General features: G+C 35.3%; 1 protein-coding gene across 1 annotated transcript in view; it reads left to right on the plus strand.

Moving 5' to 3' along the window:
- The window catches only part of PRKN (parkin RBR E3 ubiquitin protein ligase), a 767906-nt gene that overhangs the window by 384893 nt on the left and 360236 nt on the right, over positions 1-22777 (plus strand). The window contains exon 6 of the mRNA XM_056343712.1: positions 8260-8375. Coding sequence (XP_056199687.1) covers positions 8260-8375 — 116 coding nt within the window. The remainder of the gene's footprint in view (positions 1-8259; positions 8376-22777) is intronic.

The following is a 22777-nucleotide window of genomic DNA, read 5'->3' on the forward strand; positions in this document are numbered from 1 at the left end:
TCCATGAGAGGTGGTTAACAAGATCGTTTTAATGATTAATCTTGGTTATATCACATTAGACTGCTGATTAAAACTGAAAGATAGGTATAGCTGTCCTGTAAATTTTTGAGCAATACTTCTGTTGTTCTTCCAATAAATTCTGGAAAAATGGAAGATAGAAATTGTCCCTTGGCAAGGACAAAAAATATGTAAGAAATGATTGTTTGGTTTGGTTCATTTGTGGTTTGGGTTTTGTTTTTTAAAGAATGTAGATAAAAGTGGCAGCTGGGTATGATGAGAACAGAAGCTGTTGCTGTTTTGTAGCCCTTGAAAATGTATCATAAAAATAATTTATAATGACTTTTTAGATGCATTTTTGTATGCCTGAACCTTAGCTCTAAGTGACTTGGTCAGGACTATAACACTAGGTCTTGTAAAGAATTGAATATGATGTACATTTCTCATCCCGTAATCCCACTACACTTAAAATACTTCCCATATCATAAGCTTTCTGTTCAAGTATTTGGTGTACAAAAAAATGTTTTTGATATCCTCAACTGAATAAAAGGTATGGTGGATTTGTTTGATTCTGAGAGAAAATGGTACTGTATGTTTTCAGCGTTTTTGTCTCATGAATATATTTAAAGTCAACAAAGAATGAGAAGGAGATATTGTAAAGATGTAATGACACTTCTCTGAAATATAACGTGTCTTTTAGTCACTTGGACACATTTAGATTGCCATTGTTCCTGCTGAACTGAAAAGAAAGTTTGGAAATATGCAGGAGAGTAACACTTCTGCCCCAAACTGGTGCTTGTCCCAAAAATGTAATAATAATATTAAAATTTGACTCCTTCCATCCCCCATCCTTCGCACAGGTCAGCACATTGGTGTGATCACTGAGACCAAGCATATTCAAACTGCCTCAGTGAAGAGTTGGCAATGGATGCTCATCCTAAAGAGCTTTTATCATGAATAACAGATCTTCTTAGCCAGAGGCAGTTGAGAAGGGCAATGGGGTTCAGTCAGAAAGCAGATATTAGAGAAATGCTTTTTCTTCTATGTTTTTATGCTGCTTTTCTCTCTTGCCAAATTAAATAAGTATATACTTCTTACAGACATTGAGATTTATTATATCAGCACTTTACTGTCATTTTTCAGATCAAAAGTTCTTTTAACTTATCTTTGAGGTCAGCTTAATTATCAGCAGTATATTAACAAGACTTTCTACATGACATTTGATCTCTCCTGGGTTATCAGTTTTTCTCCTTACACCCCATAAAAGCATTTCTTTGAAAGTTCACACTTCTGACCACACCCACAAAGTGCCATGCTGCCCTTCTGCTGCATGTTCTATATCAGGGATTTTGTGGATTTGAAGGTGTAAAAGCTGAGGTAATTTGTGTAGAAATGTATATAAAATATGCTGGTATTGGGCTTTTGTTTTCATTCTTGTTGATTGTTCTGATTCCATTCTGATAATGTAAGTCTGAGATCAGGTGCCGAGTTTTTCCAGGATCCTCTTTCAAACAGAAAAAATAGTTTAAGAAACTTTTTTTACAGCAAATAAGTGTTGCCTGAGTGTAGTGATTATGCTTTTGATAGATTTGATTTGGTACTGGTATGTGAATGGTTAAAATCTTACATTAAAATCGTTAATATTTGCATCACAGTATTTGTAAACTCTATAGTAAGGACCTTCAAATTCACTGTCACTTAATCACCTTGATTATTTTCCTGCTTAATCTTAATAGAGAATTATCAGTGAATCACACATATTATTCCACTTTTTGTAGTGATCAATTTATATATTTAATTCTGGAACAGTATTAAGGAGTTACATGTTGCAGTTTGAAGGCTGATCTAATACTATGCACAACTCCTTTTGCTTAAAATGAGTTAATAGCTTGTTTGTCCACAACTGCTGAGACAGTCCATGAGAGCTGTATTTATTTGTTGTTTGCCTAGGAGGTGGTCCAGCTAGCCGTGCCCAAGGGGCAGTTCATTTCCCACCTTAGGGAAGTCAGCTGCCCTTGGAAGAGGATTTGCATTATAGGTATCATGATCAAGCATTGAGTTTATGAACCACAGGAAATCCGCAGAGAGAATGTTTGATTTTGATTGGAACGTCAAGTAGGAAAGAAATATTCCTGAATAGAGATCATCTTAAAAGTAGTGGCAATGATAGGAGCAGAGCCTAATGTTAGTTTCTCAGCTACAAGTGTTGCAAAAGCAGTTCTAGCTGAACTCCAAACATTGAAGAAACAGAAAACTTTGCTTGTCTGAAATTTAGGTAGCTATAGGAATGCTTTCACTTTATTTGTGTTTTTTTTACTCTAACCCAATCATACATTAAAATTTGAATTATGAATAATAATTTTCTTCCTTTGATCTTAACAGATGTTTAGGTCTCAGAGTCATTGTTTAGTAAAAAAAAACCATGAAGAGTAGCATTCTCTAAATAGTTGGTACTAGATGGTGCTCGCAATGCTCAGCATCTGATCGGAGGTTCTTGGTAGCATCTGCTGACCTGCATAGGGGAATTGGGAAGTTGGTGGTGCACGCCACTATTTTGAGGAAGATGTATTTCCATAACCAGAGGTAGTTAAAATACCGTTGGCTCACAGAAAAAAGTGGAAGTCTTATCAGCGCATTCATGATATCATCACAAAATCATTTAAGACTTGATTGTTGTACAGCCAACAAATGATTCCTAGAGATTACAGCCTTCCTCATATTAGTTAGCCAGTGCAATTCAAACAGGTTTTCTCACACTTTTTACTTACTTAACTTTAAAAGCAGTGCCTGTTCTACTTGTGAACTGTGACATTTTGCAGACTTTTTTTTTTTTTTGCCACAGATATACCTATGGCCTGGAAAGCCACTGCCTCTAATTCTTCTGGGATGTGGGAACCTTAAAGTATCTCTGCTCCAAATTGAACACAGTCTTTCCCAGAACATCTCAGAAGAAATATTTCATTCCACAGCTGTTCAGAAGTAGGTTTCTTTCAGTCTGTCTTCAGACCCACCAAATATCTACTTAATTTTTCAGTTGGAAAAGGAAATGAAGCTTTATCACAGGAGTGTGCCACAATGGCATTGAAGTTTTCTCTCAATCAGGTGAATAATTATGGTGAAACAGATGAAAGTAGGTAAGTGCTGATAATCTGAAAAATGAAAACTACACCTTCAATGGCTATAACACATTCATAGTTGGATTTGCCTATCCATTCTAAATAAACACGTGTGGAAATCATTAGGGGAAAAATACCATAGTGCCCCCCCCCCCGGCCCTGCCTTGTTCTGTAGCTTATTGAGAAAATGGAATAAGAAGTGCAAAGGCTGAGTTTCCTTAGGATTTTTAAACAACTTAACACAGCAGTGACTGAGGAGCAGAGATAGGAACCTGTATTTTCATGTATATATGTTGTGTATCAGCTGAAGTACAGGCTGTCTGTGTTTTTTCTGACAGTGGAGTAAACTGGACTGGGGAACATGTAGCAAAAGGGTGAAGTTTCTTCTGGGTTCTATTCTGTTTCAGACCCTGGCTTCCAAATGATGGTTTGTGTATGACTTTGGTCTTTTACTTAATGTTGGTTACTTGACCATGTAGAAAACAATTTGCTTATCATCAGCAGTTAAGCATACACAAACCCCTTTGTTTAAAAAGACAGAATTTAGGGAGAGATATTATTGGTAAAATATCAGGTTTTTTGATAAATTAAAGCATTTTCTTGAGTTTCATAAAAAGTAACTAACACTGACCATGTATCTTTGAACCTTTTCTTCCCCCTTGCGCTTTTTATGATGTTGTGTGACACAGAAGTGGTAAAAGGAGTGAAAAGTGAAGAATATGACAAAAGTATGTAAGAGCAATGCCTGCTCCCTTCTCCGAATAACAATCTATCAGATACATTGCCAAAAGAAAGACATTTGTAGTATTAAATAGAATGTTCGCAATTTTATGGGACCCATGCCTTTAGGTAAGAAAATGATCTAAAGGCATTCACTGCAGTAGAAGGTGACCATAAAACTACTCACTTTCAGAACTAAGAAAAGCTCTAAATTTTGTCTCAGCTTTTGCAGTAATTTCTTGACATCCTTACTCATTGCTGGACAGAAATTCTTAAAAAAAAAAAAAAGCATTCATCAGAAATTTTTGTACCAATGAGAACACAGGTGCAGAAAGGAATAATAATGTGATCTCTATTTAAAAATATTTTAGAAGTGATCAGATAGTGACGTAGACTGCATGAACTTTTGCCTGTCCCTTTGATGTTATTCTGTAAGGGTTTTTTTTTATTATTATAAGGTTAAAATTCTGGAAGGATTGTCTCATACAGCATAACAACTATAGAATAGGGAGACATTTTGATGTCAACTTTAAGAAGTAACAACTGCTCATATGAGTGTGAAACTCTGTGGCAGTATTAGACGATTAGTCCTATATTGGCTGACTCCAAGGTCTCTACACCTATTTGGGAATTATAAATTACTTAGATTAAACAATCCAGCAAATTTCCCTCCTTAGGCTATCATACACCAGGTGAAAGACTGTATAAAAGAATAGCTACATTTACGTGCCTTATGACATGCAAGGCTGGAGGGTGATAAGTTGCTAAACTCTTCCCCTATTTATCTAACTCTCAGCAATTTCATTGTCAGAATCAGTTGAGAAGCAACTTGTACTGATGGGTTTTCTTTGTAACTTCATACATATATGCCCTGGTATACAAAGGTTGTGCTTGCATCACAAGAAGTATGTTAAGTCTCTGGAAAATCTGGTAGGTGTAACAAAAACTTGTGGATTTTTATATTTAATGCAGTGTGTAAAACCAGGCCACATAAATTTTTGTTTGCAACTGGAAACTTAACTGAGTTCATGACTTTTAAAAGCTTTCAAACAATTGGAATGTGTATAACTATGATTAAAAAAATAAGATAAAATGTGGGAATGTAGTCCACACTGTGCCAGAACTGTCATGCACTCAGTACACTGAGTTTTTCAGATTCCAATCTCTCCTTGTATTTCTGAGCTCCCATCACAGCACTGATGTCTCAGGCCTACAGACATGGACTGTTTGTGTTGATTTTGACGAAATGGGCATTAATGTGGATTGATACCTTTTGGTTTTGCAAGAGTGAACATTTTCTAAGTGGGTTGGTTTTACTGTACTGCTAGTCTCAACACATTTGTTATAAATGACGTTTTTATTGTTTAATCTTTAATATTTCTTCTGAACGAACACTTGACATATAATCCTGAGGGATTTTGTTTTCTGTAATTTTAATAAGCCCTCTATTCTCTTTGCATTTAATATTAAGATTTTCTATTTCTTTAATTGCAGTTTACTCAAGCAGGGAATCTTTCAATGAATAGTTTTGAAGAGCGGCAATATTTTCTTTTGTTATTTCAAATAGTATTTTCACATTCCATAATGTCCTTCATTCAGCAACGCCAAAGTACATCATAAATATAATTAGTAGAGGAATTTTCTTAGAGCAGTGTTTGGGCTGATAAACAGAAGTACAGAAAAGTAATTTTCCTAACGCTACAAGAGAAGGTATTTTGGGAAGTACCACAAGACTAGATTTCCCCCCCCCTTTTTTTTTTTTTTTTTGGTTGGGTTTTTTTCTGTTCCCTTGAGTTGTAAGCAATAATCCATACATCTTGGAGTATGGAATAAGAAATGTATTACTTTATTTCTCTTCCATCTTCATTAAAGAGCTTCCGTGATGAGAAACTTACAGACACTGTGAGGTGTTATCAAAAGCAATTAGAATCATCAAACAGATGCTCTTTAGGAAAAAAAAAAAGTCTAAAGCTATTTCAAGTGTTTTAGAGCTTACTTCCTTTATTACTCTTTTTCTTTTTGCTTGTGACTGACCCAAATAAATTTTTATTATAGTGGGTAAGCAATTTTATCAAAAATTGTTTTTCTTTGGTATGTTTCCTGGCCCGTAGTTTATCTGTTCTGGAGTAGTGAGTTGTCAATAATCTGTTAGTTTTATGCAGAGGATGTAATGAAGCAAGGAGATACTTTCAAGACTTCCCCTGCATTGAAATAAATCCTTCTTACCAATTTGTTCAAACAAAAATAAAATCAAATTAAAGGACAAAAAAACCCTAAGCTCCAAAAACTCATCAGCAAATAATACAAAGATTAATGGATACATTTAAACGTTTGAAAATAAATTGAAGTTACAGATATATGTAGGATTTTCATGTACTCTGGATGAATATGTACTTCCATTGACTCATTCCCAACTGCTGAAATGCTTCAAGTTGGGCTGATATTTAACGTTTGTGTGTGGAACTTGGTCTAGGAGAGAAAAAAACCACGGAAACTAATGTCTAAGGATGACTTTAAGCATATTTTCTTGCTTGGGACTGCTTTCTGATGTTATGAAACAGGACAGAAAGATGATACAGTTATTAAAAAAGTTAGCTCTATGTAAATACAAAAAAGTGAGTACTTCAAAGGTTTTGAAAACAATTACTTTGTTTTAAAAATAGGCTCACCTTTAAACTATACTTATGCTTGTTTAAAGGTGTGCCTATTTTGAAAACCTATACTCTTACCCCTTAGTTCTCTCAAACTGCTACTAACACATGCTTCACACAATGAGTCCTTAACTTACAGTGGGGTTTGAATACTTTGTGTTGAATCTGTTGCATATGTCAGTGCCTCTCTGAGAAGCAGGTTTGACTAACCTGGGAGAAAAGCTGTATTAATACTTCTCATATCCCTGCGTAACACTGTATTCGTCTCATGTAGAAATATACAACATATCTAAATGATCACCACTGAGAAAAAACCAGTATTTGGCAGCTGTTCTGCAGATGAACTCCATACCGCAAGGCTCAAGGCAGTCAGAAAGTAAAAGCTTTTTCTGGACTGATTTTAGTACAGTTTGTAGTAAATCTTAGTGCAAGGCAGTATAAAGGTAAAAATAATTTTGTATCAAACGAGACTGACTTCATTCAACCACACACATTCTCTTGCATTCATATACTAACAAACACTAAAATAAGTGTCCAGATAGTCTACCTAGGAACTTGAGGTGACACTAGGAAATGTCACCTAGCAAGTCTTTTTCATGATTTTTGGCTTGTTCTTAATGCTGGGGTTTGGATGGTAACAGTAACTGTATTTTTTTTCTTCATCCCAGCCACCTCTGTAAGTCACTAGGAAACGCTACTGGTTTATTCACTGTCTCTGTCCCTTTTTCTTTTGCCGCAGGTTACCCGCCCTACCCCCAGTCTGGGTTTCTTGAGAATCATCTCTGATCTTAATATTTTAATGCCATGAACACCTGTCATTCTTTTATGCCTTCTCGTCATTTCTTATGATGCTTTTACACTATTACCTTCCAATTCACACTTTTATTTATATAAGTCTTACTATTTTCAGTATAAACCTCCACGATTTGATTCGGGGAAAAAAGGACTCATAGGAACAAAGAAACTCCAGACTGTACTCTGTGGCTCCTATTGCAAAGCATGTGTTCAAACTGCTTTTATTTACATATGCATAGAGTGATTTAGACATTTAAAACAATCTCATGTAACAAAAACTTATCAAAGCACAGCATGATTGGTATGGCTTTCCCTGGGGTGCAGTGGAAAAGGGAATAAAACACACAGTTGTGTAAAAAGTATTACGCAGTCTAAGAGGCTGTATGTAGCGGTATGGACTAAAGCAACTTAATTCAAATACATTATAATATATAATTACAAATGTAATGTGTCCTAAGAGAGCTAGAGCTTGCCTTTAATATGATGGTAAAATCTTATCATGTAGATTGCCAACATCGCAAAAGCAAGGCTAGACTTTAATAATTTAGACTCAAAATCCTGTGTTCTGGAGTTCAGAAAATGGTAACATCTGTTGTGTAAAAAAAAAAAAAAAAAGTGGATGTATTAATAAATACTGACAATGCTTAGTATTCTACCCTTGATCTTGATGACTATACTTAGATGAAGTCAAGAGGAAGTGTTTTTTTCCTAGAAATGCAGAAAATCACAGAATGCATCACACTGATATTAAATTATTATACAAGTAAATATCTTCTTGACTAGGGAAATTACTGAACAAAATATGCACCTAGACTGGTATCTTTGCAAGGGTTTCCTTGTAAACCTTTGCTAATGGTTGTTGTCCTTTTCTGTCGGCAGTGGTGATTTGTCTGTTGTCTCAAATGTCACTTAGCCTAAGATAAAAGAAGGACACATGGCAGGTATGTAATCTTCTCTTTATCTCTGCTTCAATATTTCAGGAGTTTTACTTTAAATGTGGAGCACATCCAACCACTGACAGTGAAACATCTGTGGCTTTGAACCTCGTTACAACAAACAGTCGCTGTATCACATGTATAACATGCACAGATATTAGGTAAGTACAACAAAAAGTGTCAGAGATGCACAGTTGCTATGCTTGAGACTACAGCACTTTCAAAGAGCTTTTCTTCCTCTGCTGGTTTTCCCTTATAGACATTTCCCCCCTACCCCACCTCAGTATCGTGCTGGAAAATGGGTCACATTTTCCGGTGTGCTCTTTGTTTTGCTGGTATGATTACGATTTATATTTTGTACCTTAGTTAGGTTTCCACCTGCAACTCAACTGCTTAATTTCTAACTACAACCTCAAGTGCTCAAGATAGTGGCATAAGTGTGTAGATCTTCGCTGCTAATTTGTGTTTAAGAGCCAGTGAAAGAAAGCCCAGTTTTGAGGGGGATAAGCTGTTCCTGCAGAAAGGAGCTTTTTGGTGTTTGTTTTATAAATCAAATGCATCTGTTCTCATGTTGTTTATTGCAGTTTTTAATGCTGTAATCCATCTTACTCTGTGGTATTTGGGCACATATATTCAATACCATTACTTGTAAATGCATGGATTAAAAACCAATTGTCCAGGCAAGACAGCTACCATTGTTGTGAAGAATTACCTGAAATACATTTATCTACTGATTAGGAGATTAACTAATGACACCATGTTATACACTCTTAGGTATTGCTGTTGATTGGTCTACACCTTGCAATAGAAGAAAGAACTTAGAAAAATATAGCAGGAAGTGTGAATGAAACTGTTAAGGAGATATATATTTTGGGGAAGAAAAGCTGGATTCCTGGACATAATATAATTATACTATCTCTAAGAGAATCAGAACAAGATATTATTTTCAATAGGAAGTTTATGTTGTGCATGCGTGCTGCTGCATTGATAGCAGCTAGTTGGTTGCTGACAGTATTTGGCTCAAGCAAATGAGTCTTAGAGTTTAAAAGATAGTTGTGCATTGAAGAGTATGGTGTCGGTCACTTCCCATATACATAGCATTTACAGCATTGCTGCGTGTCTCTTTCAGAGACTACCTTGCAGGCAGTACATGCTGAATTACTTAGGTAGCTTGTCACCAGTGGTTAAGTCTGCAGCAGTATTAACCTCTCTGTAATTGAAGATAATATGAAGTTTCCATTCTGAGCCCAGCTTTCTCCTTTTCCCAAGAACAAGAGGGAAGAATATGAGCCATAAATATGCTTACTTAAGATTGAGAACGGGTTGTCATTATTTCTTTCAAATTTGAAATGGGTATGTTGTCATTTTCCTGAATTGATATATTCAGTACAGACCTATTCAACCATATTCATGAAGTAGTATTTTTTTTTCTTTGTTTTGTGGCAAAATCCTAAAGGAAAGAAAGAGGTAATTTTCTGGGTTTGCTTAGCTGAACCGTTCCCAGAACAAACTGCTGGCTTTCTTTACTAAGTAGTTTAGTGGGATTATTTATTGACATGTCATAATAGCATATCAGTTCTCATTGATTTAAATTAAGGCATCCAATAACTATGGGAGACCTAACTTACAGTAGAATTTTCGCTCAGCACGTAAACTGGGAATACTTACTTATGAATAAACTTACTGGACTTATATGCTAAACAGGAAAGGAAGACATGTTTTTCCTCTTGGCCTCATGCTGTTCACAGTCTTTCTAGCTTATAGGACCCCTTTTGAAATGCCATTAAATGATCTTAAAATAATTTATTTCTAAAAATTTCTAGGAGTTCTGACTGAGTACCCTAAGAAACAGGATAGGATTTGCGTTGGGTGCCTGAGCATCTGACAAGGCACTAGCAATTCCTAGTTATGACGGGCACAATAGGCTGTTTGAAGTTACTCATACACATAATAATTTTCAGTCTTTTCTTTATTTTGCATAGCAGATTCAATTGTTCATAAATAAGTTTGTCTTCCATTATGAGGCATAGAGATACTTTGAAAATAATAAACATTCAGTTTAGTTTTTCTGAATGGCTGACAGATTTTATTTGATCATAGGAAGATCCTTGAAGCCCAAGGCAAGAGAGGAGAATTTGGTGGCAGGTATTATAAAAAGTCTACAGAGCAGTTGTATCTCCTTCAGTCTCTAAAAAGACAAGGGAATACCCTTCTGACCCAGTATGTCTTGTAGGCCGTGGAACTGATTGTTCGGTAGGAGGCAGTGAAATTAGTTATGCTAAGAGTGAACAGGAGAGACTCCAGCAGCCTTCTTGCAGTTATAAAGGTTGTAAATGCACTAATACATTTATGTAGCCAGATTTTGACTTTCATACTTCCTAGAGCTATAGGTGTAGGTTTCCTCTCTCATTCAAGTGATGCAGTGAAGCGATGAAGAGGTTATTCTCTCTTCTGCCTTACCGTTTACTTCATAAGATTTTGTGGGTGACCTCTGTTCTCCTGTGCATCTCCTAATCTCCTCCCACCCACAAGCAGGTCTTTTGTACTGGCCTGTGGAACTGCAGAAAATGAAATCAGCAGGAAGTAGGTAATATTATTTCAGTTCCTCTTCTCTTTCATGGTTAACTAACATCAAGCCATTGTACCTTGACTCTGCCTTGATGCAGGTAGCACCATTCCTCGTATGTAAATGCATACGAAAAAGAATTGCAAAATGATAGTTGTTAGTCAACAGAGAAAGTTGTAAGGGTCATTTGAACTCTCCTGACTCATATGGTGTGTTTTCTGGAAAGAGCTGATTTTGGCAGCATCCTCTGTGGTGTATTTACAGAACTGGCTCCTAGGTACAGGTTAAAGGGCAAATATCAATCTCTTGACAAATTGATACCTCAGCATTTTGCGGCAAGGGTGCAGACTAAACTACGTAAGTGGCTAGTTCTCCTAAACCTTCTAAAAATTCACTGGGCAAGTGGAATGGCCTTAGTATGTGTCTGTACTGCTAAATGAAGGAGGACCAACAGCTGATCCCTGATCCCAAGCAAAATGGTAATGACAGACAGGTATCCCACACAGTACTGTGGTAGGTAGCCTGGCTCTTCATCACAGCCAGTTTATGCTGATCTTGAAGCTGAAATCCAAAGGCTCATTGCTGAAACTAGATCTGCAATGAATGCATACTTTATAGCCTAGCGGTAAAATGGCATGAAAAAGAATTATTCCTGTCCTAGTATTCCCTGCTTAGGGCTCGGGTAGCAATAGGTCACCGAGCACCATGAAGTGCAGTGAAGAGGTAAAACTGCTGAACTAGCAGCTGAGCTTTGTGTATCTATGTCTAGGACCTGTGTCCACTGGCTTCTCAAGAACTCTAGGTATTTTAAGAATGCAGGAAAAGTTGTCTGTTCCTGAATAAAAAAACCAACCAAACAAACAAACACCCCCAACAAACGACAACAACAAAAACAAACAAACAAAAAAAGACATAAAAAAAAAGAAAAAAATTCCAAAATTAGCTTCTGTAGGCAATATTAGAGGAATAGAGGAACTAAAATGGAAGAAAGTTGTTCTATCTATTATTGGTACACATTTCTGTAATAACTGTAAAGTTTTGAGAATCCATACATTAAATGCTGATTATCTTTCAAAAGCTTGATTTTTAAAGCCATAAAAGACTATTATGCAGTTTTTTGTAATATTAAACATTTGTAGGTGATATCAAGAACTGACATACCAAGAAGACCGACTGTATTCTGTTTCTTTTTTTTGTATGGCCAGTCTTGTGAGTTATTAAAATACAATTTCTCATGTATCTTTGCATGAATTAAATAATTTTCCAATTAAAGATGTGACAGAAATTATTTTAGTTCCTATTTCTGTTCAGTTGCAAAGATGGTCAAAGGTAACACCATTTTGCAAAGAGCTCGAGATCAAACAATGAAATCATTTATCAGTGTTGCACAAAAGTTATGGTAAATTCTTGCCCTACTTATGAAATCTTTGCTCAGTTTTTTGAGTCTCTAATTCTTTCTCCAACCTGGCATTCTTGGAATATTTATATATAACTCAAATAAATTACACAAATACTCATAACCTTTTTATTTGAGCTAAACATTTAGGTGACTATAGGTATTTGTGCTGGAAATTATTTTCTAATACTACTATGCAGTTGAAAAATAGCATCCAGGGCATTCTGCAGCTTGTAGGATTTTGTGAGACCTACTTTCATCATTCTGTAGCATTCAGGTGGAAAAGAGGAACAACTGTATTTGTTACATTAACTAATACTTTGTAGTAGCTTCACTAAAGTAAAAAAAAAAAAGTGTCTGTTTTTGCAGAAAAATATAAACAGGAAAAGATGAGAACCAGGTGTTGTTTACATATTTTTAAATATTATTGTTCACAGCAAGATATACCATTTCTCTAGGTGTTTCCATCCATTTATCATGGATAGTTAGTCCACCATAGGCAGAGCAGTTAAGCTTCAGAATTCTTGGCAGAGCCTATGTATGGTTTTAGTAAGGTTTGCACAGCTCATAAAAATCATATTTAAAGCAGTACTGTACTCTGTGGTATATAGAAAAAATACAAAGTGGAAGTAATATTTAAGCCTATTGCGGGGTTTTATTCTCAAGTTTACATTAGGCACACTTTGTGTTTGCCTTGGGTTTATATTTGATATGAATATTTTCATGCAGCTCTGACCAACAGAGTGAAATACTTCAGAGTCAAATACCCTTGTAGGGCTATGCTAAATCCATCGGCAGTATTCCATGTAGAGTAATGCCTTCCAATGTATTCTGCTTATCTACAGCAGGGTTAGTGTGAATTGGCAGCCTTTCTGCATTTATTTTTTTTCTGTAGCATTCAAGGTGATGGGTTGCTATTTTATGTCTTTGAAGAAGCTCTTAATAGGTTGAGCAAATGGCTGAAAGTTGAAACAAATACTAAAACTGTGCAGTCCTCAAGGGAAGTTCTGCTTTTGTCAATGGTTTCCAGTAGAAAAAAAGATCAAAGAATGGGTTAGGAGTACCCCAGGGTACCCATAAACCAGGCTCAGGAATAACAGCAGTCTTAAGCAGTGTAAAAATCAAATATGTGGAACAGAAGTGCCTCACGTCATCTTTCACAAACTAGGTAGGGTACAATTCCTAAAGGCACTGTTATTTTTAGCTTCTAACAGATACAAATAAGTGTAAAAAATGTATAGGGCTTGCTGTCACTTAATAGGTAGAAAGAATTCTCTAGAAGGAGAAATACTTACTGTTGTGTTACCAGAATTTTTTATCAAATAAATCCCTGCTTCATAATCTTGGACAAAGCTATGTTTTGCTTTGTTTAGACAGTGAAATCTTGAATTATTTTTTTCTGCTGTTAGGACTTCCTAAACCAGAGTTGGAAGTGAGACTTCATTTGCTAGTGGTGAGAGTTAGAAGTGCATATGCTAGATGTTCTTCAAGGGTAACTGCGATGTAAGGTCTGTCATAATTCTTCTCAGCCAAATCAATTCAGACTGTGATCACATTAGACTCCATGGGCAGGAGCATATTGGAGAAGGTCAGTGCTTGGACAGAAAAACTCAAAGTGAATGTACAATAGGAAGTCCTGTTAGAAATTCAGCTGTCTTGTCCTGCTTTGAATAAAGAATGAATGACTGCTTGTCATTAGGGATAACTATGTGTTAATCTGATCCTGGTGGGACTACTTTGAGCCACCTAAGCTTCTCTCTAGCTCTTAATTAGCCATCTTTCTTCTTAAACCTTTTTTTTTTTTTCCTGAAGAAAAAGTATGACTTAGAAATTTTTTCCCTCCAGAAGCTTGTGCCATCCCCCTATCACTCCTACTCGCTTATTTCTGTTACTGTACAGTCAGAACGGAGACTTAAGTTTTATTTTTATTGGATAGTATTTCCAAATTGGTAAGGGATATAGAATCATTGACTTCTCACTAAATATATATGTGAACGATTTTCAGTTGTAGATTTCTGCCAAAGGAAGGCCAACTCTCACAGGTTATTATGGAGATTAGGATTTTTTTAATGTTATAGGTGGTGTGCCAAGTTCCTTGTTGATCACTGCATGCTCTCCCATATTGCACACTAACATTTTACATTGCTTTGAAGTCAAGTATTTCATCTATTACAGTTTTAAAAAGTTGTTTAGAAACATCTGAAATTTGCCTTACCTTTCTTTCTGTAAATAGCTGGTATTGATGCAGTCTGGATTAAAAAAAAAAAAAAAAAAAAAGGCAAGAATATCAGAGGACGAATATAGTCATGAATATGACAAAAAGTATATGAAGTAGCAGGTCTCCCGTGGTATTCAAAACCTTTAAAATACAAGTAAGTCCACAATCTTTAGTTTCATGATTTGAATCAAATGTTACAACTGAAGGGACAATATGAAAAATTCAGCTTGTGATAAGGGTCCATATCTGAACTGTATAAACATTTTCAAAGTAAAGAAGCTGTTCTACATATTTGATTCAGGTCAATTTTGCTGTTATTTGAAGATAGTTTTACCACAGTCCTGTTCCCTTCTGAGATCAAAGTGCAGGCTGTGTGCAGGTCATGTGAAGTTTTTCAGAAGAGTAAATAGCACCTTATTCTAGATGTATAATTGCTGTTTCTCTTTGATTTTGGGATGTAGGATCATAAAATTACTCCTTCGGCCATTATAATCCAAGCAAATAATTAAATCTATATTTAGTTTATCTTTTTTGAAGTATGTTTTCTCTCTCTGTGACCCGTGTTGGTAATGTGGTCTCTGCTCTAAATCTCTGCCTGTTACATTCTGTTGTTTTTATATGCCTTGACTAGTTCAAAGAGGAGTGGGAAAAAAATATGTTAAGAATTAAATCTACTTTGTCTAAGTACTATGACCATCAGGGACAATGTCTACTGCTTTCTCTCCTAATGCTCCTGAAATTAATGGGATTTCTTAAGAATCACTTACTTAAAGTAACAAATAAATATCAAGCTAAGAAGTGTTTCTAATTGGTTTAGAGCTTTTTTCTTTTCCTGAATATGGTAGCCTACAGGATACTGGTTGTTACAGCTGTAATAGTTGAGCTGTGATACAAGCAAAACTGCAGACGAAACATTTTGTTGGCACTTTTGTATTTTGAAATGTGAACAAAATCTAATAATGCCAGTAAGTGACCTTCATTTCTTTAGTGGTGCACACCATGAGTTTTAGACTGAAACACTTGTACCATGGGCCTCTGTAAGATGTGCCTCAGGCATGAAATTCAGTTGCCTTAAACTTTCCATTGAATTGTAAACCGCTAGTATACAGCAGCCTCCTATGGCAATGACAGGACAGAATTGTAGTTCTTACTGTTTTGCCTCTGAATCTGTCAAGACCTGCACAGCAACTGCATCTCGCTGAGACAGCTTACAGTTTCTACAGATTTGTGAAGAAAATAATAGATTGGCAAAGATATTGTACTGTCATATAGTACATGTCCTTTGCTGGCAGGGGACAAATAAGTAGGATTTTAGGCAAGTTCACTCTTCTCCTTTGCTAAACATAAGGCATGAACTTCTTCCTCTCCATCTGGGAGGACAAAACCTGCCTATTTTCTCCTCTTTATGGTGCATAAGTTTGTCTGCCTTAATTCTTTGCTTGCTTGGCATGTGTTAGTGTACAGTTGATAGGAAGGACAAAGGGAAGGGGATGTCTTGGCTACCTGCTGATTTTTTTATACTTACCCATATATGTTTGAATATAAATATATATGACTTGTGGTATGTTTACATGTTTTCGAAACAGCCACTGCTATGAATTTTTAAGGTAGTTGTGAGTGAATTTTACTTCTGATTTCAATTTATTTCAGTAATGTGAATCTCCAGCTTCATATGAGATGCAGTGCATATCATCAAGTTTATTTTTCATATGAATCTTCACCTGAAGCCTGTAGATTGCTAGGCTTTATATTAGATGATATATAGATGATATATAGATCTTCTCTGCCATTCTTATTTATGGCATAATTAATACAGTGAGCTGTTTTTGCAGATTTCTTCACTTACATATTTTAATGTATGTTGCAAGACACAAAGGCGTAATATTTTAAGTGTATTTGGATGAGTTAATAGTTGTAAAACTGCAATGTGTCAGGTATCCAACTACACCACACGCAAAATGTGGTGGACCTGACTTCCAAAATATTTTGAGGAGCCCTAAGATTATGACTACTTGTATATGAGCAATTGATGCAAAACTTTAGCTAATGAATATGTTTTTTGTGCAAGTGCTGTAAGTTTAAATATAAAAGTTAGATTTAATTTGCAATGTCTAAGAAAAGCAGAGTAGCAGATGTTTGTGAAATGTTGTTCAAAAACATCTCTTTGAAACTTGCAAGCCCACAGTATGCTTTTTCTCTCATAGACGTGTGCTGGTTCGGGTGGTTTTGACTTTCTTTTCTTTGTTTTTAAAAGTAATTCCTTTAACATGGAGGACAAAGAATTTTCATCTCTAGTTGGTTTTGCTCCAGGCAAGGTTAGTAATAGCTGGATATTATCACCATCTGATAGCAGTAGAGTGACCTATGAGAAATGTTATTAGAGCTCACAATCCAGTTGTCTTTGGAAGTATATCCATATTTCAAAGACTCACCATCACAGATTATACTAATTAGCCAGCCTAATAAGCTCAGCAGAGACCTGAGTTCTGAAGGAATAAGGTGAACAAATTGCGGAGAGATGTTCCTTTTGGGTCTCAACTGAAGTGTTACGGGAAGGTTTTGTGGAGGAACTTCAGCTGTTGCTGTCTGCTGAGCAGCTGGGCATTTAGTTGATCTTGCACTCCAGTTAAGCTGAGAGCTGTTGGACCATCACCTTTTACTGTCTCTGACTTTGTTTTATGGTATTGGAAAAATAAACAGCAATAAGGAATTTGGTGTGAATATGTGACAGCTGAAGAAAATTTTACAAAAATCAAGTGCCACAATGAGAAGTCTGCCCATTTAAAAAAAATGTCACTACCTTAATATTTTTAATGATTTGACATTTAGTAACTAACATTCAATGTGTCATTAATGAATCATTGATGAAAGCTGGGAGACAGATAAATGTTCTTTGGAAACAAAGTATAAGGAAATAATATGTCTTTACCATGTGAAAATTGTTGTCAAATACAGTTCAGATAAAGCATTGCATTTTAGTTGTTTATATATACACAAAAATCCATACGTACACATAGGGATCGATTAGCATGTATGATAAAACTAACATGTCTTTAAATTTATATCTATGTATTATTCTTCTAAGAAGCTGATTTTGTGAAGAATGTTGCTCTGCTTCCTGTTTTACTCACAGTTATATATTGTTTCTACTGTATCGAGGCAGATCTGAAAGACAATGCAAGATACCAAATCAGGAGTGTACTTACTGTTGTATCTTTCCAACTTTTCTAGCCATGAAAACTTTGCAGCCACTCTCCAGCTACTTGGGGGCATAACTACTCTGTCGTGATTAACTGAACATCAGCAGAACTAGTAAATGCAGAATAAGTGAATAAGCTTACAGGGGTAGGAAGTAGTCATGGAAGGGAGTGTCTTGACTCACTGTTGATGTGTAAACACTTATTCATATGTTTGTACATATAGGTATATGTGATTTTTGATACATTTTATTTTTTTTTGAAGCGATACTACTAGGAGTATTTGAAACAATCACAATTGAATTTTATTTGTATTCTTACTTGATTTATGTATCGTGCATTTCTAACATCATATGAGATACAGTACATTTCCTAAATTTCATTTTACTTGTCTTGGTTTTATCCAACTCTCCTTTTTCTTTTATTCTTAATTTTCAATGTCCTAGAGAGAAAGAATTTATATAGAATAGAAATTATTGTAGTTGCTGCTAATGAGTATCTATTTCATTGAGTATAGTTTTGAGAAATTAGTTTTTAGTCCATTATCTTCAATTCTTTTTTAGGAAAGAAGTGCATTTCACTAGGACAAAAGAAACTGAGAAGACTTAGACAATTCAGTGAATTGGAAAAGATGTTGAGACTATAGGCTGTTACTGAAGCAGAAGTCAGATAAAAATAAGTAAATTCTTAAACATTCATATAAAGAGCATTGGAAAATGATAAACACTAAGTCTGTTAAAGCCTAATTTTTGGAAGGTGACTTTTTAAGACAATTATTTAGTGTGGAAGAAACAGAGCTATTAAATATATTTCTGACAAAGTCATAGAGAGTACTTTGTTAGCATTTGCACTGATAATTGAATAAACCTTTTAGGCTGCTATGTCTTGGATAAAATCTACAAGAATGAATGCAACTGTAGCTCTAGATACACAGAAAAATAAATATTTCATGTATTTAGTTTTATAAAGCTTTTTTGAGAAAAAAGTAACATGAACATTTGTTTTCACTATAGTTTATTTTTTGTAGGTTATTTTTGAGTTGTAAAATCATAGCAAGATCGTTGATATCTCCCATAGCAGTATTGTTGAACTCTTATTATTGTAATTTAGCAACAACTGGAAAGGTGAAAAAAAATGTTTGTGGAAGATGTGTTTGCCATTTACAGCATAGAGAAATGAGCAAAAGTATTAAAGAAAGAATGAAGCAGTCAGGTAGCAAAAACATAAATATCACATGGCAGAAAGAATGTATTTGCAGATACTTAGCAAAAATTGAAAATAACTGTGTTGGGCAAAAGTACCAGGATGTAATTTCTGAAATCTTGAAAAACAAGAAGGACTATTCATAAGACAGGGAACCTGTCAATATGCAGGGAACTTTATTCAGTGTTGCTTGGCACCTCATAGAGTCACTTAATGATCTGATATGGAACAAGTTACCATTGTCCTAGGTAAGGTTGTTAATAGCCATTCAATTCCTCAGTGGAAATAGGTCAGTAGGTATTGTTACCAGATTTCATAGACGCTTGATTCAAATACACATTTTGGGAAATGTGTATGAAATTTGATAGCAAGTGTATACATAATGCTTTCAATAGATGTCTGGGTACTAATCCCAATTTCTAGAATCATATTTTTGATGTGTATCAATTTCAGGGACATGTGAGTATGAAACTTTGGGAAAAAAAAGGGATTGAAAAATATGTTTGAGAGATATTTTAAGTTATATTTGTATAATAAAAGGACACATTTTATTTCCATATAAACCATGGTTTAGAATAAACTGGCACAGCACTGTATTGAGTTGACATCAGTGTAAAGAAAATAGTCTGCACATTTTCTATTGACAGTTATAAACAACTGAGCGTGCAAAGCTCTCGGTGCATTACAGTCTTCTAATCATTCAAAAGCAATTGATGGAACTTTAATGGAATTTATTTGCTAGTAATACTTTTTTTTTAGCAGCTCATGATCATTCTTAGCACACTCTTCCTCTCCCTCATTTTTTGCATGTTGTTAAAGGTTGACTCTGAAGATGAGACGATTTCTGAAGCCAGTCTCACAGAGTCTGTTGTTTATTTTCTTCTATTAGAGAAACTAGCAGGGTTCTAACTTTCTTAGATCTTCTGCAGAGAGATTCCTTCCTCCAAATGAATGTATTTCCATAAAACATCATTTAATAAACTTTAACATGTTTACTTTAAAACTTAGCAATTTTGAAATCCTAAATTATTGTAATAACAGTACCATTGCTGTATAATGATAAATTGTAGTAAACATTTTAGTATAAATTGTGATGTGACAGACTAAGTTCATTATCAACTAAGATATCAACACAAATGAATTTTCCTTATAGAGGAAAAATCCTGGGCAAGGTCAGGCAGGGACAATGAAAGTAAATTTAGTCCCTTGGTCAAACATGAAACATAAACAGAGTCAAGTTAAAATTATTTATAAATAACTGTTATGAACTTGATGAAAAAAGATGCTGATTTGCAGTGTGGTTTGAAAATGACAAGAGCATAAGGGTTTTCTTGGTAAGTTCAGTCAGTGTCTGTGACACGTTAAGGGAGCTGCCTGCAGACATTTGAAGACTGGTGAAAATGGAGACCATTAAGGGAATGATCATTTTCCCAGTACAAGTTCATAAATGGTAGTAATATTGCACTAGCAAGTTAGTGTAAGAATATACAAGAAGAATGGCACCAATTAGAACACATTTTTATGTTCATACAAACTCCTAGGCTAGGTCTTTTTTTTTTTTTCACTTGAGATGTTTATTTTAGTTTATTTTAAAGTAATTCCTTATCAGAGTACAAAGAAACACAATAAGAAGAGTGAAAATAATAGTTATCCATCAAAAGGTTTTCAATTTTTTAAATATAATTTCTCCCACTACACTGATATAACTTCCTCTTGCAGAGAAGATCTGTCTTACAGTTGATCTCTGGAGATCAGGTGTGACTGTAGTTGGAAATGCTAATGGAGGAGTTCAGTATCAGTGAATAGTGATTAAAAGGTAGAGAAAGAGTGCAGTGCTAGATAGCAAGATAGAGAAAAATGATGCCTACTCTGCAGAGTACATTAGTTAGCATAAATGCTGCTGCTTTGTGCAAAGATTTCAGACCCTCCTCAGTTTCTCTACAACTGTAAACCTTAAAAAAGCCATCCTCTGAGTCAGTTTCAGTTCTGTGTCACTTTAAACATAGGTACTTCTAAATGTTTATTATCAAAAAATGATCATTGATTTCCTACATATTTTATATAATTCATATGCATACATATATATGTACATATAAGTACAGATGTATATGTACTTTTTTTCCCTTGGTCTTTTTTTTTCCTCTATAAGCACCTTTAATATTTGAGGTACATTACATTTTGAAACATTTTTCCTCCCCACTAATTACACCATTCTTATTTCACTTTGTGTAGGAGCCAAGTTTGACCATATTTCTGGTAGAAGTAGGAGCCACGGACAGTAGTCTTTTGGCATAACATGGCACTTGTACTTTTCAAATTGCAAATTCAGTTCCTCTTTCTTGTGTTGTTTGCAGCAACAAGAACAACAGTCAAACCTCTTCCCATAAGGTACATTCTGTGTGATCACTATAAGCCTGTATCATACCAACAGCTGCAAAGAAAGCCAGGGCCAGCCTCTTGAGATACGCTGTACAGCAAAGCTGGCTGCACTCAGAGACATTACCTGATTGAACCTGGCCAACCTGTTCTTGTAAACAGGATGACAATGCAAATGTCAATCTTGAACTGTACTTTAGTGAGCAAGACTATGCATTTGCTCCCTGAAGAGCCTCCAAACTGGCTGACTTGTATTGAATTTTCTGACTAAAGAAGTCATATTTATTCACTTTTGGTATATAGGCCTCAAAAGGAATCAGACTATGTCCTGATCAGGAAGCATGTGGTGAGAGTGAGGCTGCAATATGGTCCAGTCTGGTTACATAAAGATAAAACAGCTCCAGAAAGTAGTTTATTCAATTCAGTGCATTTATAATTTAACGTTGTGTTTAAAGCAAAATACCAAAGTGAGGAGAGAGAAAAAAATGTTTTAGAGACTTCTGCCATTGAGCTTTTAAGAAATAGCTCTTTTTCTGTCTTGTACTTCAAATACATCCATAATTTCAGCTAACATAGTTGTTACAGTTTTGTGGGGGCATACTTTTGTGTGTGTATCTGCTAAAGTAATAGTGTTTGAAATGACTCATTTTAAAAAGAAATAAAAATCCTGCAGTAGGTATTACATCAAACTGATTTTTCTTAAAAGCTTTTATTTCTTCACCATCTTTCAAAGGTATGTATAATGGGTCCCTAGGAGCAGAGGAAGTTTCCGATAGGCATTCTGACTCTTAAGTACTCATGGTCTCTATAGCTAGTGAAGAGTGGTCATGATAATGCAGCTGGATAAACTGGTTCCTACCAAGTGCTACAGGTGTGAATGGTAAGGATCTTAAGCTGTTTCTTAAGAAGAACTGATTACCTTCTTATGCCTTGGTCACTCTGGTGGTTACCATTTTGTATCAGAATCATTTATCTCTCTTTTGAGTCTGCTGAAACCTTTGGACTCTTTCTCCCCTAAATTACCCTCCAGTGGCAATTCTGTGATCATTGTTAGAAATTACAGGTCAGGGTGGTATTAACAGCCATTGAAAGGTCGTTTCCATCAGCAAGATTTCCCCATTTGATTCACTCTTGGGAGACAACTGATCCTCAGATAATGTCAGACTAGGATGACTCTCTCCCCTGCTTTCTTTAGCAGCTTAACTATGTGATCCATAGATCACAAGACATCTGCCACTGCTTGCTTCATTATATTTCTTTGGCTGGCAGATTTCTTTAAACAAAGCCAGGAAAGCTATTTCGATTTATTTTTCCTTGGTTTTTTGGTTTGGGGTTTGGTTTTTTTTGTTGGTTTGTTTTTTTTTTTTCTTGAATAGAGTATTTTTTTCCTCTTTTTAATTGGGTTTTAATTATTCCATGATGTTTATAATGCCTATTTTGTCTTATTGGAACTTTACTTTCAGAATTCTAATTTTACTATTGTCTGGCCACATATTGATACCTAATAATTTGTTATAGCTCGTTTAGGAAAATATAAGTTTCTTCAAACACTCTGAATAGCTGTGCTGTGCTGGGATCAATAGGGAAACAGAATGGTTGCTCAGAGC

Source organism: Falco biarmicus, chromosome 6 (assembly GCF_023638135.1).
Source record: "Falco biarmicus isolate bFalBia1 chromosome 6, bFalBia1.pri, whole genome shotgun sequence".
NCBI lineage: Eukaryota > Metazoa > Chordata > Aves > Falconiformes > Falconidae > Falco > Falco biarmicus.